We start from the raw sequence: 20329 nt of genomic DNA on the forward strand, positions 1-20329 counted from the left end.
CTCAGTGATGCTACAATCAATGAAGTAATAAAAGCCTGTGTTATTTTGCACAATTTTACCCGCATACATGATTGTTCCTCAGATAATATTGTTGATCACCTGATGGACAATGTGATTAGGCCTGCCCCATATGTCCCTCCTCCGCGGCGTCCCCTTTCTGGGCTAAAAGTTTGTGATGTATTCACCAATTATTTTTTGTCTCCTCAAGGTGCCACTCCCTGGCAAGAATATGCAATTGTTAATGTGTAATTTTGATTAATTATAAATGTTTTTTGAAAACTCAAACAAATCTTCCTGTTGTATTTAATTAATTTACATATGGTTATGAGCCTAGCATGTGTGTGTGATGTAATAATGATTGTTCAACAGACATATTTTTGATTTTTTAAACGTAGTTTTTACTTAACCTTTTTTTTGTGAGGTTAGTATTTTAAACTAAACTTTTTTTGATAACCTCTCGTATCTCAAAATTTTTAACTGCCAATATAAGCAGAAAACAACAACAGCCTAACAAAGTGCTATGTCAGCACAAACAGCATCAAGATTTACAAAACAAGATTCTAAAAAAAATTAGCAAAATTTACAAACAAAATTATAAAAAATAAAGATAATAAAAACAAAAAATCACAAATCTTGATAGGTTGGTGGTGGAGATGTGTGTAGGTCAGGGTCCTCATCAGGTGGCCTTTGTAGGCCCAATTGTCCTTGACCCTGTGAGGATGTGGTATTGGCTGGAGGAACATTAGGCCTGGTATGATGTTGGGCAGTCGGCAAATTTAAAAATGGATTCTGACTAAACCCATGATGTTCCTGAACATATGGCCTGGAATCATACCCCAAACCAAAATGGCCATGTTGTCCAAAGCCAGGTTGGGACCAGCCTCCAGCACTGGGTCTGGACAAGTGGCCATATTGGGATGGTTGATGATATCCGGCCATATGGTACTGAGGTTGCCATGGTGGGTTTTGTGTGGGTTGGGGTTGAGGTGTCGGCTCACGTGGAGGGGGTGCTTCAGATCCCTGTTGAGCATGCACCTGTTGGAATCTTTGAGGCCGCAGGATATTTTGTGGTGACATCTGCCACTGTTCAATCATCTCCATAATCTGGTATGGGTTATTTGGGGGGGTGCATGCATCAATAAGGATCTGAATGCACCCTCTCACACGAAGCCTCAACTCACGCTCTATGGGCCTTAAATATCGTGCCAGGCTCCTTGTAAAGCCCTCCTCACCATCATCCTCATGAACCCTTGCCAGGTAGCTCAACACCCCAGCATCAATATTTCTCTTACTTTGTAGGAGCTCTCTCCTGCGGCGAGCATGCTGGGAAAACAATCCAGCCTGTGGTGAGCGCTCAAGGGCAACTGTAGGGCTGCTGCTGTTTGCCTGCTCATCCTGGCTAGGTGGTTCTGCTGATGCTGCTGCTGTAGACGGTGGTGCCTCTTCTTCTTGAGCTGCTGCTGATTCTGGACCTGGCTGGGCAGATGAGGAGGATCCTGGAGGGATAGAGCCTGAGGGATCAGAAGATGGTCCAGCCACCTCTTCTCCTTCCCCAACTGGGTCAATGACAAACTCAGAATCTGACCCTGTCTCCCTGTCAGTGAGGTTAGACTGTGTTCTGTAATGTAAAAATATTTTGAGTACAAAATTGTTTTATATGAAAGATAATAAAAAAAAGGTATAAAATGTGTTGTGAGGTTTCTACTTACATCCTGAGGTCCATGCTGGGGTTCAAGAAAGTTAATCTATCAAAATAGATGTACTTTTTTTTTTTTAGGAGGTGCATCTGCCCCACTCTTTTCCCGCTGCTGCCTCTCCCTCCTGTACTGATCACGGATACTCCGCCATCTTGTTGTAACAGCACCCACTGAAACAAAAAACATTAAACCAAGATATTAGCCCATTATGCACAGTGGTCACACAAGGTGTAATTGACTACACAGATTTTAGTGTAGCATACGAATATGCATTTGTGAAATACAGTTATTAGTAACTTTGTTCAAATAAGACAATTTTAATGTAAGGCCACAAGGACAGAGTCTGCTACCCTCTATCCCAGAAAGAAAAATATTAGAAAAACATTGTTAAGGGACAAATGTTCAAACCATTATTGTAATCCGTTTATCATGTACAGCACCATGTACGTACTGGTGGGCTTTCAATTAAGTTCTATACTAATTAATAAATTAATGATTACAAATTCAAAGTAGTAAGGTACTGCTGTTTCACAAGAAAATTACATTACAAACATGAGTGTACTTACTTATTTGGCTCTGTGCCTCACGTGGCTGCTGCTCATAATGTGGGAATAGGGCCCCACACACACTCCTCCATGCTGCCTCTTTTTGGGCCCCGTTGGCATAGTTTGGATCTCTTTGATCCCAAAGAACTGGCCTTTCTTGGACCAAAATAATCAGCATGTCCACATTGATTAGGTGAGACATGGTGGATCTCACTCCGTGTTCACTGTCTGGCTTTTTGAGCTAATTAGCATGTCTCAGCTTCCTGATTGAGCTATTTGGACAATTCCTGACACCTGCCTGAGTGTAGCGTATTTCTCGCAAGTCACACGCATGGTCCGTATGCATTCCGTATTTTGCGTGCCCCCATAGACTTTCATTGGTGTATTTTTTGCGCAATACGCTGACAAATGCAGCATGCTGCGATTTTCTACGGCCATAGTAAGCCGTATAATACGGATGCATAATATACGGCTGATAGGACCTGACCCATTGGGAAAAATTGGGACGTTTGTTAGGCGTGTTTTACGGACGTATTTTATGCGCTCTTACGTCCGTAAAACTAGTGTGACGCTGGCCTAACAGATTCCACAAATGTCTGAAAGAATATAAGAGCAGTGCAAAGGCTCACCTAGTCACCTACTATACACCCGATGTGCATTTCACAAATGCTTTGTCAGTCCTGAATTCTTATAGAACCACACACTATGTCCCCTAAAAATAATATTACCAAGATCACCTGTAAATAATGACACCACACACTGGCTACAGGACAAGTGGAAAAGAGCCAGGTAAAGCACCAGAATTGGCGCATCTAATAGATGTGCCTTTTCTGGGCAGCTGCAGGCTGCTATTTTTAGTCTGGGGGGCCAATATCCATGGTCCCTTACCAGTCTCAGAATACCAGCCCCCAGCTGTCTGCTTTAGCAAGTCTGGTTGTCAAAAATGGGGGGGACTCCACGTCACTTAAAATATGGCGTGGGGACCCCGCCCCCTCTATTCTTGATAGCTAGCCTTGCTGAAGCTGACAGCTGAGGATTGCAGCCCCCAGCTGTGAGTTTTGCCTGGCTGGTTAACAAAAATACAGGGGAACCCACACCGGTTTTTTTTTTTTTAATTATTTATTTACAGTGCAGGAGCTGCTGATGAATACTCCCATCTGCTGCTCCTGCTCTCGCTGTTATTAGCGGGAGCAGTTGTCCCATCAGCTGATACCAGTGACCGGAGGTAAACTTTATACCTCTGATTGCAGCTGAGTGCTCACGCTGTCTTTTGACAGCGTGGGAACCATGGCTCTCTGACCAGCGGGTATGATTTCAACGCCGATCAGAAGAGGTGTTTGCATGAGAGTGCGACAAACATCCGGTGTTCGGGCAGCCAAACCGAACAGTAACACGGACTTCCTGGTGAAGTTCGTGTTCAGTGTCCATGCCCGAACATTAGGTGTTCGGTACGGACCCTGAACTTTGCTGTTGGGGTTCGCCCATTTCTAGTACTGATGCTGGCTGTGAAAGGGTCCGCACCTGACTGGGTATTCTTCTTATCAGGACAATATCCTGCAGCAGGCTTGACAGACCCTGATTGTCCCCAATGCTTCCAGTTATGGTCTTTTTATTAACAGGTACCTAAAACATTGTTTATCTTAATTGAGTGTAAGGAGATAGTCCTGTGGGTTAGCCATATTGAAATGCGTCAAAAGCAACAGAAACATTGGCTGAACTCACTCTTGGGATAAGCCTTTTGCTATAGATTGTTTTTGGTTTTACTATGCTCTTTTGTGTCTTCAAGATTGTTATCATAAGCACAACACTTGGAGGACACAAGTGCTGATTCTTCCATTACCAGCATCTTTAGTCCAAATGAGTTTGTGGTTTGGAAGTCACTTCCATGCAACATTTTTTTACAGGAATGAAGACAAATTCTTTAAAGGAAATCTAGTTTTTTGTGTAGTATCCTAATAGTATACTAAAATAGGGCTTGGGCAGCCCTTTTAGGATATGTAACATTTATTTCTCTACGTTGCCTCGTTATATTCCTGTAAGCCCCAGACAAATTTAATGTTGTGCACAGGCAAGTCAGGCATATGTAAATTATAAATGAATATTCTTCCCTTTTCCCACCCACAGTCACACCCTCCCCTCCTGGCCGGTGTCACTGATTCAGTCAGACTGCTGTGTGACTCGCCGGAGGATCACACCGCAATTCTTGGGCTGGCAATCTGCTTTCCTGACTTGAGTGTGACAGCATGTATTTCTATGCAGCAGTCACTCTCAGGTCTGAAGAGCAGACCACCAGTTTGAGGTTTCCGATGTGATTCTCAGGCATACGGCAGTCTTACTGAATCAGTGACACTAGCAGATGTGTGGGCAGGATTATGGGAGGGGAATGGGTAAATATTCAATTTATATATGCTTGACTTGCCGGCGCGAGACAATACATTTGTTCGGGGCTTATAGGAACACAATGGCGTCACGTAGAGAAATAACAGTTACATATCCTGAAAAGGCTGCTCAAGCTCTACTTCAGGGTACTATTGGGACATGTGATAATACGGCTGCTTACTAAAGACTATAGGACAAATGGACGTAGAGCGGAGTCCACAGCTCTAAGGATAGAGACTTTTTCCAGCACAGAGCACCGATATTGTTGTGTTTTATTAGCTATTTTCTTACTGTGTTTTATTAGTGATTTGCTTGCTCATCAGTTCATCCTCAGTAAGCAATGTTGACATTTAGTGACAGTAAGCAGATGAAGACGAGCGTGTTAGATCTTATGTAAACCTAAAGGTACCGTCACATGTAGCGACGCTGCAGCGATACCGACAACGATCCCGATCACTGCAGCGTCGCTGTGTGGTCGCTGGAGTGCTGTCACACAGACAGCTCTCCAGCGACCAACGATCCCGAAGTCCCCTGGTAACCAGGGTAAACATCGGGTTACTAAGAGCAGAGCCGCTCTTAGTAACCCGATGTTTACCCTGGTTACCAGCGTAAACGTAAAAAAAACCAGAACACTACATACTTACATTCCGGTGTCTGTCCCCCGGCGCTGTGCTTCTCTGCACTGACTGTGAGCGCCAGCCGGAAAGCACAGCGGTGACGTCACCGCTGTGCTCTGCTTTCCGGCCGGCGCTTACACAGTGCAGAGAAGCACAGCGTCGGGGGACAGACACCGGAATATAAGTATCTAGTGTTTGTTTTTTTACATTTACACTGGTAACCAGGGTAAACATCGGGTTACTAAGCGCAGCCCTGCGCTTAGTAACCCGATGTTTACCCTGGTTACCAGTGAAGACATCGCCACACACGCTGATTTAGCGATGTCTGCGGGAGTCCAGCGACGAAATAAAGTTCTGGACTTTCTGCTCCGACCAACGATGTCACAGCAGGATCCTGATCGCTGCTGCCTGTCAAACTCAACAATATCGCTATCCAGGATGCTGCAACGTCACGGATCGCTAGCGATATCGTTCAGTGTGAAGGTACCTTTAGGCCACACAGTAGATTGCTAGAGGTAAATGTAAAGCAATCATCTTATCAATCCATTGTTCTACTATCCTAGGCCCATTGTAGGGATGGAGATAGTAGACCCAGGGGAGCCATCACCCCAGGGGGTCTCATATACAATCCCAGGTGATGAAATATGGTTTGTTCTGTGAGCTAAAGAAAAATGTTTAAGGGGGAGGGAGAAAAAAGTCACATTGGTTGAATCAGGCAGTTGTTGGAGTGACTTTGGCAGAGGATGAATGAAATGGATGAATGATCTATGGAGTTTGGGAGATTGATTGTTGGCTGGTGGGATATCCATGAGCTATGGTTGTGATTTCCATCATCTGGAGGAACATAGGCTGTGACTGCACACTATAACGGCTGGAGATACCAAAAGCTGTAGGCCAACCAGAGCAGGACTGGCCATCGGGCAGTTCTGGCAAATGCCTGAAGGGCCGGTGGCAGTCGTGGGCCGCTCGCCAGCGCCGACTCCCCCCGACTCACCCCCCCGCCGCCAACGACTCACCCCCCCGCCAGCACCGCCACATTCAACTATGACGCCGGCACAGTTGAATGCAATGATGGAGGAGAGAGCGTCTGCTGATGCTCCCTCTCCCATCATTCCCCGCTCTGCCTGGCGCTGACACTGCGGCTGCACGATGACACCATATCTTAGCACACCTGCTGTGTGATCGGGTAGACTGCAGCTGCTGAGACTGGAGCCAGGAGTAGCGTGGGGCACGAGGAGAGGTGAGGAGAGTGTTTTTTTTTTTTTAAATATATCACTGAGTAATAACTGGATTGTGGGGCTATTGGGGGGGCTGCATTACATTCTATGGGGGTTGTGCTGGATTACATTCTATGGAAGCTATGCTGCATTACATTCTATGGGGCTGTGCTGCATTACACTCTATGGGGGCTGTGCTGCATTACATTCTATGGGGGCTGTGCTGTATTACATTCTATGGGGGCTGGCTGTATTACATTCTATGGGGGCTGTGCTGTATTACATTCTATGGGGGCTGGCTGCATTACATTCTATGGGGGCTGTGCTGCATTACATTTTATGGGGGCTGTGCTGTATTACATTCTATGGGGGCTGGATGTATTACATTCTATGGGGCTGTGCTGTATTACATTCTATGGGGGCTGGCTGCATTACATTCTATGGGGGCTTTGCTGGATTACATTCTATGGGGGCTGTGCTGGATTACATTCTATGGGGGCTGGCTGTATTACATTCTATGGGGCTGTGCTGTATTACATTCTATTGGGGCTGGCTGCATTACATTCTATGGGGGCTGTGCTGCATTACATTCTATGGGGGCTGTGCTGTATTACATTCTATGGGGGCTGTGCTGTATTACATTCTATGGGGGCTGGCTGTATTACATTCTATGGGGGCTGGCTGTATTACATTCTATGGGGGCTGTGCTGCATTACATTCTATGGGGGCTGAGCTACATTACATTTTATGGGGGCTGTGCTGCATTACATTCTATGGGGGCTATGCTGTATTACATTCTATGGGGGCTGTGCTGTATTACATTCTATGGGGGCTGTGCTGCATTACATTCTATGGGGGCTGAGCTGCATTACATTTTATGGGGGCTGTGCTGCATTACATTCTATGGGGGCTATGCTGTATTACATTCTATGGGGGCTGTGCTGTATTACATTCTATGGGGGCTGTGCTGTATTACATTCCATGGGGGCTGGCTGCATTACATTCTATAGGGGGCTGGCTGCATTACATTCTATGGGGGGCTGGCTGCATTACATTCTATTGGGGCTGGCTGCATTACATTCTATGGGGGAGGGCTGTATTACATTCTATGGGGTGCTGTATTATATTCTATGGAGGGGCTACATTGTATTCTATGGGGGGCTGCATTATGCTCTATGAGGGGGGCTACCATATATTATATATGCAGGAGCTGCATTATACTATATGAGGGAGCTGCATTATATTCTCTGGGGGTTACATTATACTCGGGGCTACAATATATTCTGTGGGGTGGCTGCATTATACTCTGGAGTGGCATTATCTATAATATAACGGTGGGAGCGTCACTCTGTCCGAAGCCTTTATAGACTGCGCAAGCGCGACGCACCGCACCTGCGCAGTCTGGACCAGAGTGACGCAGCCGAACTTAATTATCCCCCCCATAATATACCGGCCGTGGGGGCTCCACCCCCCTCCCACCCCCTGTGCGCACCCCCCTCCCACCTCCTGTGCGCCCCCCCAGTGTGCCCCCCCATCCACTGTGATTAAAATACTCACCTAGCTTCCGGATCCCTCGCCGCAGCGTCCTCTTCTGGCCGCAGCCTCTCCTGTATGCGGTCACGTGGGGCCGCCGATTAAAATCATGAATATGCGGCGCCGCCTCCCAAAGGGGCGGAGCCGCATATTCAGTACTGTAATCGGCGGCCCCACGTGACCGCATACAGGAGAGGCTGCGGCCAGAAGAGGACGCTGCGGCGAGGGATCCGGAAGCTAGGTGAGTATTTTAATCACAGCGGGTGCAGGGGGTGGTGCACCGGGGGTGGGGGGGGGGTTTCCTGGATCTGCATTTTAAACACTAATATTCATATGTTCCCTGCAGCAAACGATGCTGCAGGGAACATATGAATCGTGGCTTCAGCACCAGTGGGGGGGGGGGGACAGCGCTTAATGTAGCGCTGTCTCCTGCACGGCACACAGACTGCACACGGACAATGTCCGTGTGCGGTACGTGTTTTACACGTCCAGCACAGCCGCCCCCAGCACAGCCACAGCCACGCACAGCCGCCCCAGCACAGCCACGCACAGCCGCCCCCAGCACAGCCGCCCCCAACACAGCAACAGCCACGCACAGCCGCCCCAGCACAGCCACGCACAGCCACCCCAGCACAGCCACCCCAGCACAGCCACAGCCACGCACAGCCGCCCCCAGCACAGGCACGCACAGCCGCCCCAGCACAGCCACGCACAGCCATCCCAGAACAGCCACGCACAGCCACCCCAGCACAGCCATGCACAGCCGCCCCCAGCACAGCCACAGCCACGCACAGCCACCCCCAGCACAGCCACAGCCACGCACAGCCGCCCGCAGCACAGCCACAGCCACGCACAGCCACCCCCAGCACAGCCACAGCCACGCACAGCCGCCCCCAGCACAGCCGCCCCCAGCACAGCCACGCACAGCCGCCCCACCACAGCCGCCTCCAGCACAGCCACAGCCACGCACAGCCGCCCCCAGCACAGCCACAGCCACGCACAGCCGCCCCCAGCACAGCCACGCACAGCCGCCCCCAGCACAGCCACGCACAGCCGCCCCAGCACAGCCACGCACAGCCGCCCCCAGCACAGCCACGCACAGCCGCCCCCAGCACAGCCACAGCCACGCACAGCCGCCCCCAGCACAGCCACGCACAGCCGCCCCCAGCACAGCTACAGCCACGCACAGCCGCCCCCAGCACAGCCACGCACAGCCGCCCCCAGCACAGCCACAGCCACGCACAGCCGCCCCCAGCACAGCCACAGCAGCCCCCAGCACAGCCACACACAGCCGCCCCAGCACAGCCAGAGCCACGCACAGCCGCCCTCAGCACAGCCACGCACAGCCGCCCCAGCACAGCCACGCACAGCTGCCCCCAGCACAGCCACGCACAGCCGCCCTCAGCACAGCCACGCACAGCCGCCCCCAGCACAGCCACGCACAGCCGCCCCCAGCACAGCCACGCACAGCCGCTCCCAGCACAGCCGCCCCAGCACAGCCGCCCCCAGCACAGCCATGCACAGCTGCCCCCAGCACAGCCACAGCCACGCACAGCCACCCCCCAGCACAGCCACGCACAGCCGCCCCCAGCACAGCCACAACCATGCACAGCTGCCCCCAGCACAGCCGCCCCCAGCACAACCACGCACAGCCGCCCCCAGCACAGCCACGCATAGCCGCCCCCAGCACAGCCACGCACAGCCGCCCCCAGCACAGCCACGCACAGCCGCCCCCAGTACAGCCACGCACAGCTGCCCCCACCACGCACAGCCGCCCCCAGCACAGCCACGCACAGCCGCCCCCAGCACAGCCGCCCCCAGCCCCCAGCACAGCCACGCACAGCCGCCCCCAGCACAGCCACGCACAGCCGCCCCCAGCACAGCCACGCACAGCCGCCCCCAGCACAGCCATGCACAGCCGCCCCCAGCACAGCCACGCACAGCCGCACCCAGCACAGCCAAGCACAGCCGCCCCCAGCACAGCCACGCACAGCCGCCCCCAGCATAGCCACGCACAGCCGCCCCCAGCACAGCCGCCCCCAGCACAGCCATGCACAGCCGCCCCATGCACAGCCACGCACGGCCTCCCCCAGCACAGCCACACACAGCGCCCCCAAAACAGCCACGCACAGCCGCCCCCAGCACAGCCACACACAGCGCCCCCAGCACAGCTGCCCCCAGCACAGCCACGCACAGCCGCCCCCAGCACAGCCACGCACAGCCACCCCCAGCACAGCCACGCACAGCCGCCCCCAGCACAGCCATGCACAGCCGCCCCCAGCACAGCCACCCGCACTCGGGCAGTAGAGCCAGAGAGAGAAAGATGGGAGCAACATATGGCAGAATGGAAACAGGAACAGGCAGAATGGGTGCAGCACATTACAACAGAATGGGGGCACAGGATGGCAACAGCACATGGCAGAATGTTTGCGCACCATGGGAGCAGCACATGACAGAATGGGGGTGCACGATGAGAGCAGCATATGACAGAATGGGGGCGCACACATGACAGGATGGGGGTGCAGGATGGGAGCACATGACAGGATGAGGGTGCAGGATGGGAGCACATGACAGGATGGGGGTGCAGGATGGGAGCACATGACAGGATGGGGACGCAGGATGGGAGCATATGACAGGATGGGGACGCAGGATGGGAGCATATGACAGGATGGGGACGCAGGATGGAGCAGCACATGACAGGATGGGGGTGCAGAATGGGAGCAGCCCATGACAGAATGGGGGCGCAGGATGAGAGCAGCACATGACAGGATGGGGGTGCAGGATGGGAACAGCCCATGACAGAATGGGGGTGCAGGATGGGAGCAGCACATGACAGAATGGGGGTGCAGGATGGGAACAGCACATGACAGGACGGGGGCGCAGGATGGAGCAGCACATGACAGGATGGGGACGCAGGATGGGAGCAGCACATGTTAGGATGGGGACGCAGGATGGTGCAGCACATGACAGGATGGAGACCATATACTAATATAAATGCTCGCCACCCGGGCGTAGAACGGGTTCAATAGCTAGTTATACTATATGTGGGCTGTATTATAATGTACCGAGGACTATGGGGAATACATTATACTATATGAAGAACTATGGGGTGCATTATACTATGGGAAGTGAATTGTACTACATGGATGACAATGGCGGGCATTATACTATATGGAGCACTATGAGGAATGTATTATACTATTTGTAGGACTGAGGAGTGTATTATACTATATGGAGGACTGAGTGCATTAAACTATATGGAGCACTATGAGGAGTGTATTATACCATATGAAGGACTGAGCAGTGTACTATACTATATGGAGGACTGAGGAGTGTATTATACTATATGGAGGACTGAGGGGCACATTATAATATATAGAGGACTATGGGGTGTATTCTACTAAACAAGCAAAATGCTGCCTATTCATCAAGTGATTGGATTGTTTATGTGGGAACAGAAATCCTTGTTCTCAGCAGCACATCGCCGGTGTAAACTGTAGATGCTGCTAATAACATGATACTGTATGGGGACAGATTGATCTAATTGTGATTGTTCTGTCCCCATCATTCTTTCTCAGTTGGTGTAAAGAGGCCAGGAAACAAGCGAACGACTTCACTATTGTCGATCACACTCGTTTAGTGGCCTGAGATCAGTGCATGTAAATACAGCAGAAATGCTTCGCAGGGAGACCAGGCAAGGATGATGACAGTTGTAGTTATCACCCGGCACCTGGGAATAGCGCTAACTCTACTGCTTTTCCCAGCCACCAGAGCATTTAATTCTGGTATGTGTAATGATTTTTAGGGTTGCTGTCAGCTGCGTAATGTCAGCTGCTATCAATCCCTGGTGTAAGTAATGGAGAGGTGTCTATCGGACACCCCCACTACTGACCCAGACCTGGCGAGACCCAGCGACTCTGAAGAGCGGTGACGGTAGTAACAATACCGCTCTTCACAGTTGCCGAGCTCAGAGCAAGACCCGGAATATCTGAAGAGCGGTGATGTTACTGACTTACTGATGTCACCGCTCTTCAGAGTCCCTGGGTCCCATGCTGCTCCCCGGAACCAAAAGTGGCTGTAGGCAAAGTTTATGGAGCATCAAAGTGAGGTTCCATAGCCTTTGGTCATCTCATCCCTTCATTATCTACAAGATCCAGTTATGTAGGTAAAGTAGCGGCTTTTCTTGGTACTGCAACTAAAAGCAGTAAATAGGACTGAGCTGTAATGCTGGATACAGCTGTGATTATATGTTATATAGTCGTGTTACACTCCCCTCACTTCTTGTAACCTACAAGGGTACAAAGATATTATACAGTCACCATGTGACAAGTGGGCCTGTGTAACTTCAAATGCCAGGGCTGAATTTTAGTCCCAGTCCGGCCCTGGGGCCAACCAAAAGTTGGGAGACAGTGGGTATCGCCTGATATGGGGCCAGTGGAACTACCAAACTTGTGGACTGAGGACATTGTATGTTGGCCATCTACATGGATTTGTTGTACAACCATGGATGTATGAAATAAACATAGTTGCATCGTTGACCTGCTTAGGTGATTTTTATAACCCACAACAACATCAGATCCTCACAGGACACTACACAAAAACTACCTGACAGATTCCCTTTAATAAAGTAATTTGCAAATTGTCATGACTTTCCATGCTGGACACAATTATTAAATAAAAAATTAAAGATTAGTTTCTCTTTAATTATTGACCTTTAGCTTTTAAGCTTATTCTCAAACCTTTTTGCAACTATCAAAAGGCTTTGTTTTCTTATTGTTGATAAAATGTGTTGTGTTATTTTATGGTTTGTAAAATGTTAACATTTTCAAAGTGAATTTGAAAGAGAAATCTACAAAATCTTTAAATAGTAACCATTGTTTTTATTTTTAATTTAATAAATGAATAGAATACAAGAGAATCAGCAACTTTGTTATACCATATCAAAAGTATCAAAGAAATTTGCTTTTTTTTCCTCACGGACTGATCTCACTTTCAATTCATGTATAATATGTGTATTCAATGAAAACAGATTTTCACAGCACTGAGATCTCAGTAATGGGAAAGTCTGTATTCACTGAAGGCACATTTTACCCCTGAACAGAGAAATTTGAGAATATTATGATCTGTCAAGGAGGAGAAAGAAGCGGATTTATTTAATATAATATATTTAGAAAGTTTCTTGTTTTCAAGTACATTTTTGCATTAAATTACAATATATAATAGGTTTTGAAATGTATCAGTACAACTAAATATTTCCTTTTCACCAATGTTTAATAACTGCTTAAAAATCTTTGCAGTGCAGAAACAATGACATTTAATCTTTTATTTTTATTTATTTAGCTGTTTTGAAAATGGACTATTCGGTGGTTGATTTAGAAACTCTTCAAGCTTTATATGAAAATGTAAGTATAGTTTGCAAACCCATGTGAATAGAAGCAACACTCCAGGCTCCTTGTTGCAAAGCCATATTTGCCTCAGTATATGTATGGCAGTCGCTAAATATTTGTTTTTATAATAATTTTCAAAAAGAAAGACAATAAACAATTGACAACAATTAAAACAATACTAGCAGCTAATAGAAACTCCATGTCTATTCAATTACAAAGGTCATCCATACAGGTGATAGGAAAAATACATTTACAGAATAGTTATATGAAATGAAGATCAGCTAAATGCTTCAGTCCTAGCAGGACATAGGTAGATGATTGTGCAATATCTGACATAAATGATGGTTATAGAACAAGGCAATTAGAAAAAGGCAACTAAATAAAACCAGTACGATAGGGGGAGATCAAAGCTGTGTGCCTGTGAGTCACCTCTCATGGACAAACCTTGAAATGGGGAAGTGAAGGAGTCAGAGGTCAAAAGCCAAGAGGATACATCAAAGACAAAGGAAAAAGACAAACGAATAGTCAGAGGCAAAGTCTGAGGTTAGGTGTTTTGTCAAGTTCTGATGGTAGTAGTGGTGTAGGGCAAGCGTCGCAGGAAAGAATTGAGAGGACACAGCAAAGTGCAGTCTTTACGTTTTACTCACAGTTCAGACATTATTCCCCAGCAGGGGTGCTGTGTCCTCCAGGTCAGTGGTCCAGGAAGTCTCCAGTAACTTGGGGCACCTATCCAGAGCCCCCTTTTTATATATCTTTCTTGGCCATCTCACTGCGCTGGCTGCCTCCTCTCCTGCCCTGCACTTCACACCCAGTGTCCCGACTCGGTAGTCACGAGTCCTGCCAGGCGACATCTCTTCACTATCCCCTTGACCCTCTATGTCTACCTTTTCAGCGAAGTAGGTGCGAGCTTGGCTGTGACACTTACAGGCACGACAGCCTCCGGGTTCCTAGTTGAGGCCTGTAGTTCCTCCACTAGATCAGGGGCCGGTTCCCCTTTCTGTGACCAGGTCTCTCCACCTGGCGATGGTCAATGTGAATGCGGGCCACATGGATGGTTTCTGCACTTCCCGTGCCCCTAGGACCCCTTCTTTTTTCCTGGGAGCTTCTTTCCTTTCTTTCTCTCTTTCCTGCTGGGATGAGCTTCTACCAGCTCCAGTCCCCAGCTTCAACTCTCTCTTACACATCTGCTCTCTTCTCTTGCCTCCCACAGACTCTTCACTTACTTACTATATCAATCCACCCCTACTTCACTTTCCCAACCCCCACCTTCTACCTAATCCATCCCTGGCCTGGAGAGGTCTGGTGTTGGGTGCAAGTGTTAGGGTTCTGTACAGTGTCCCCTCCTTACCAGAGTGTTGGGGCATCACACCTCTGACTGAGGTGTAGTACTTCTGTGGCGACTGGACCTTCAGGGGCGTTAAATAAATAGGGCAGCACACTGCAGCGCCAAAACATGCAAACTTGAAAAAACGAAATTTGAACTGCATTACTGCACTAGAAATATGAAAAATGAGAGCTTTTAGCACACAAAAATGGCCAATTTTATGTGTACCTCGTAGCCACGTTAAGGCATCTCTCTTATACGAGGTCCTACGTTTGACCTACCTCACTGAGAATAAACGTCTCCATCTGAATGGGTACATGTAAAAACCTCTTCTTGGACTCAAATTCTCTCTCTATGTTTGGGGTATTGGACCTACTATAATTAAAACACCTGAAGCTAGGAGGCGGGGAGTGCACGATCAGAAGGCTAGAGAATACATTTCAAAAAACCTGATCTGCACATCCAAACATAGACTGAGTGTGAACAGGTGCTGAACCCAGAGTCGCCAACTCGTATATAGTTAAATAAATAGGGCAGCACACTGCAGCGCCAAAACATGCAAACTTGAAAAAACGAAATTTGAACTGCATTACTGCACTAGAAATATGAAAAATGAGAGCTTTTAGCGCACAAAAATGGCCAATTTTATGTGTACCTCGTAGCCACGTTAAGGCATCTCTCTTATACGAGGTCCTACGTTTGACCTACCTCACTGAGAATAAACGTCTCCATCTGAATGGGTACATGTAAAAACCTCTTCTTGGACTCAAATTCTCTCTCTATGTGGAGGGGTATTGGACCTACTATAATTAAAACACCTGAAGCTAGGAGGCGGGGAGTGCACGATCAGAAGGCTAGAGAATACATTTCAAAAAACCTGATCTGCACATCCAAACATAGACTGAGTGTGAACAGGTGCTGAACCCAGAGTCGCCAACTCGTATATAGTTAAATAAATAGGGCAGCACACTGCAGCGCCAAAACATGCAAACTTGAAAAAACGAAATTTGAAATGCATTACTGCACTAGAAATATGAAAAATGAGAGCTTTTAGCGCACAAAAATGGCCAATTTTATGTGTACCTCGTAGCCACGTTAAGGCATCTCTCTTATACGAGGTCCTACGTTTGACCTACCTCACTGAGAATAAACGTCTCCATCTGAATGGGTACATGTAAAAACCTCTTCTTGGACTCAAATTCTCTCTCTATGTGGAGGGGTATTGGACCTACTATAATTAAAACACCTGAAGCTAGGAGGCGGGGAGTGCACGATCAGAAGGCTAGAGAATACATTTCAAAAAACCTGATCTGCACATCCAAACATAGACTGAGTGTGAACAGGTGCTGAACCCAGAGTCGCCAACTCGTATATAGTTTTTTGAAATGTATTCTCTAGCCTTCTGATCGTGCACTCCCCGCCTCCTAGCTTCAGGTGTTTTAATTATAGTAGGTCCAATACCCCTCCACATAGAGAGAGAATTTGAGTCCAAGAAGAGGTTTTTACATGTACCCATTCAGATGGAGACGTTTATTCTCAGTGAGGTAGGTCAAACGTAGGACCTCGTATAAGAGAGATGCCTTAATGTGGCTACGAGGTACACATAAAATTGGCCATTTTTGTGCGCTAAAAGCTCTCATTTTTCATATTTCTAGTGCAGTAATTATTCTGCTAATAACCAAGAAAAATTATCTTTCACAATTGGTGCAGAATCCAACCAGAGGAGCAGCACTTTTAGACCTAATACTATCTAATAGACCTGACAGAATAACAAATCTGCAGGTGGTTGGGCATTTAGGAAATAGCGACCACAATATTGTGCAGTTTCACCTGTCTTTCACTAGGGGGACTTGTCAGGGAGTCACAAAAACACTGAACTTTAGGAAGGCAAAGTTTGAACAGCTTAGAGATGCCCTTAATCTGGTAGACTGGGACAATATCCTCAGAAATGAGAATACAGATAATAAATGGGAAATGTTTAAGAACATCCTAAATAGGCAGTGTAAGCGGTTTATACCTTGTGGGAATAAAAGGACTAGAAATAGGAAAAACCCAATGTGGCTAAACAAAGAAGTAAGACAGGCAATTAACAGTAAAAAGAAAGCATTTGCACTACTAAAGCAGGATGGCACCATTGAAGCTCTAAAAAACTATAGGGAGAAAAATACTTTATCTAAAAAACTAATTAAAGCTGCCAAAAAGGAAACAGAGAAGCACATTGCTAAGGAGAGTAAAACTAATCCCAAACTGTTCTTCAACTATATCAATAGTAAAAGAATAAAAACTGAAAATGTAGGCCCCTTAAAAAATAGTGAGGAAAGAATGGTTGTAGATGACGAGGAAAAAGCTAACATATTAAACACCTTCTTCTCCACGGTATTCACGGTGGAAAATGAAATGCTAGGTGAAATCCCAAGAAACAATGAAAACCCTATATTAAGGGTCACCAATCTAACCCAAGAAGAGGTGCGAAACCGGCTAAATAAGATTAAAATAGATAAATCTCCGGGTCCGGATGGCATACACCCACGAGTACTAAGAGAACTAAGTAATGTAATAGATAAACCATTATTTCTTATTTTTAGTGACTCTATAGCGACAGGGTCTGTTCCGCAGGACTGGCGCATAGCAAATGTGGTGCCAATATTCAAAAAGGGCTCTAAAAGTGAACCTGGAAATTATAGGCCAGTAAGTCTAACCTCTATTGTTGGTAAAATATTTGAAGAGTTTCTGAGGGATGTTATTCTGGATTATCTCAATGAGAATAACTGTTTAACTCCATATCAGCATGGGTTTATGAGAAATCGCTCCTGTCAAACCAATCTAATCAGTTTTTATGAAGAGGTAAGCTATAGACTGGACCACGGTGAGTCATTGGACGTGGTATATCTCGATTTTTCCAAAGCGTTTGATACCGTGCCGCACAAGAGGTTGGTACACAAAATGAGAATGCTTGGTCTGGGGGAAAATGTGTGTAAATGGGTTAGTAACTGGCTTAGTGATAGAAAGCAGAGGGTGGTTATAAATGGTATAGTCTCTAACTGGGTCGCTGTGACCAGTGGGGTACCGCAGGGGTCAGTATTGGGACCTGTTCTCTTCAACATATTCATTAATGATCTGGTAGAAGGTTTACACAGTAAAATATCGATATTTGCAGATGATACAAAACTATGTAAAGCAGTTAATACAAGAGAAGATAGTATTCTGCTACAGATGGATCTGGATAAGTTGGAAACTTGGGCTGAAAGGTGGCAGATGAGGTTTAACAATGATAAATGTAAGGTTATACACATGGGAAGAGGGAATCAATATCACCATTACACACTGAACGGGAAACCACTGGGTAAATCTGACAGGGAGAAGGACTTGGGGATCCTAGTTAATGATAAACTTACCTGGAGCAGCCAGTGCCAGGCAGCAGCTGCCAAGGCAAACAGGATCATGGGGTGCATTAAAAGAGGTCTGGATACACATGATGAGAGCATTATACTGCCTCTGTACAAATCCCTAGTTAGACCGCACATGGAGTACTGTGTCCAGTTTTGGGCACCGGTGCTCAGGAAGGATATAATGGAATTTGAGAGAGTACAAAGGAGGGCAACAAAATTAATAAAGGGGATGGGAGAACTACAATACCCAGATAGATTAGCGAAATTAGGATTATTTAGTCTAGAAAAAAGACGACTGAGGGGCGATCTAATAACCATGTATAAGTATATAAGGGGACAATACAAATATCTCGCTGAGGATCTGTTTATACCAAGGAAGGTGACGGGCACAAGGGGGCATTCTTTGCGTCTGGAGGAGAGAAGGTTTTTCCACCAACATAGAAGAGGATTCTTTACTGTTAGGGCAGTGAGAATCTGGAATTGCTTGCCTGAGGAGGTGGTGATGGCGAACTCAGTCGAGGGGTTCAAGAGAGGCCTGGATGTCTTCCTGGAGCAGAACAATATTGTATCATACAATTATTAGGTTCTGTAGAAGGACGTAGATCTGGGTATTTATTATGATGGAATATAGGCTGAACTGGATGGACAAATGTCTTTTTTCGGCCTTACTAACTATGTTACTATGTTACTATGTTACTATGTAATGCAGTTCAAATTTCGTTTTTTCAAGTTTGCATGTTTTGGCGCTGCAGTGTGCTGCCCTATTTATTTAACTATATACGAGTTGGCGACTCTGGGTTCAGCACCTGTTCACACTCAGTCTATGTTTGGATGTGCAGATCAGGTTTTTTGAAATGTATTCTCTAGCCTTCTGATCGTGCACTCCCCGCCTCCTAGCTTCAGGTGTTTTAATTATAGTAGGTCCAATACCCCTCCACATAGAGAGAGAATTTGAGTCCAAGAAGAGGTTTTTACATGTACCCATTCAGATGGAGACGTTTATTCTCAGTGAGGTAGGTCAAACGTAGGACCTCGTATAAGAGAGATGCCTTAACGTGGCTACGAGGTACACATAAAATTGGCCATTTTTGTGCGCTAAAAGCTCTCATTTTTCATATTTCTAGTGCAGTAATGCAGTTCAAATTTCGTTTTTTCAAGTTTGCATGTTTTGGCGCTGCAGTGTGCTGCCCTATTTATTTAACTATATACGAGTTGGCGACTCTGGGTTCAGCACCTGTTCACACTCAGTCTATGTTTTTTGAAATGGACCTTCAGGGGCGACACAAAAACCAATTAACCCACATTTAACACTTAGCTGCTATTGTTACCAATTTCGAAGACAACTCCATTGTAAAGAATTTGGAAAGTTTCATGCTTGGAAAATTACAACAGATGAGGAAGATATTAATATCTGTTTGTGTAAATGGCTAATAGACCAATTTTTATAATATGTAAGATTGGCCTGCTTTTTCACAAATCTGTGTGTGCAGCTTAAATATGGAAGAAAAAGCTAGATTCAAGAAACCTGTGGCATACCACTCACAGCGACAGACAATGCAATTGGTATGCGCCCTGCACTGTGTAGCCCTGCCTCCACTATATTTGCATAGACACACTTCTCTGACTGACAAATCTTACATCTCTCTTCATCTAGAAAGGAGCTGAGGAGCTTCAGGGCAGATGCCTACTGAGGCGGACTGCCTGAAGAATATTGCAGCGATACAGAGAAGAAGGGGGTAAGACAACCCATCTTCTGTGAGGGCAGGCGGGCAGCAGACAGTCAGCAAAGGAGAGAGAATGTCTAGCAGTAGCATTTTTTTTCATGGTGAGGTATGCGATGTGCAAATAAGGATATTTACAAGAGAGGGGGAGAGAGTGTAAGGGTACCGTCACACTATACGATTTACCTACGATCACGACCAGCGATATGACCTGGCCGTGATCGTAGGTAAATCGTAGTGTGGTCGCTGGGGAGCTGTCACACAGACAGCTCTCCAGCGACCAACGATGCCGAGGTCCCTGGGTAACCAGGGTAAACATCGGGTAACTAAGCGCAGGGCCGCGCTTAGTAACCCGATGTTTACCCTGGTTACAAGCGTAAAACTAAAAAAAAACAAACAGCACATATTTACATTCTGGTGTCCGTCAGGTCCCTTGCCGTCTGCTTCCCGCACTCACTGACTGCCGGCCGTAAAGTGAAAGTGAAAGCACAGCCGCTGTGCTCTGCTTTCACTTTACGGC

At 47.0% G+C, this 20329-nt stretch overlaps 1 protein-coding gene across 2 annotated transcripts in view; it reads left to right on the forward strand.

Moving 5' to 3' along the window:
- Positions 1-20329, forward strand: part of FMN2 (formin 2) — a 528461-nt gene that overhangs the window by 181239 nt on the left and 326893 nt on the right. For both annotated transcript variants that reach the window (XM_069769445.1, XM_069769446.1), the window contains exon 8: positions 13329-13390. In XM_069769445.1, the coding sequence (XP_069625546.1) occupies positions 13329-13390 (62 nt within the window). The remainder of the gene's footprint in view (positions 1-13328; positions 13391-20329) is intronic.

This window comes from Ranitomeya imitator, chromosome 5 (genome assembly GCF_032444005.1).
Source record: "Ranitomeya imitator isolate aRanImi1 chromosome 5, aRanImi1.pri, whole genome shotgun sequence".
Classification (NCBI taxonomy): Eukaryota; Metazoa; Chordata; class Amphibia; order Anura; family Dendrobatidae; genus Ranitomeya; species Ranitomeya imitator.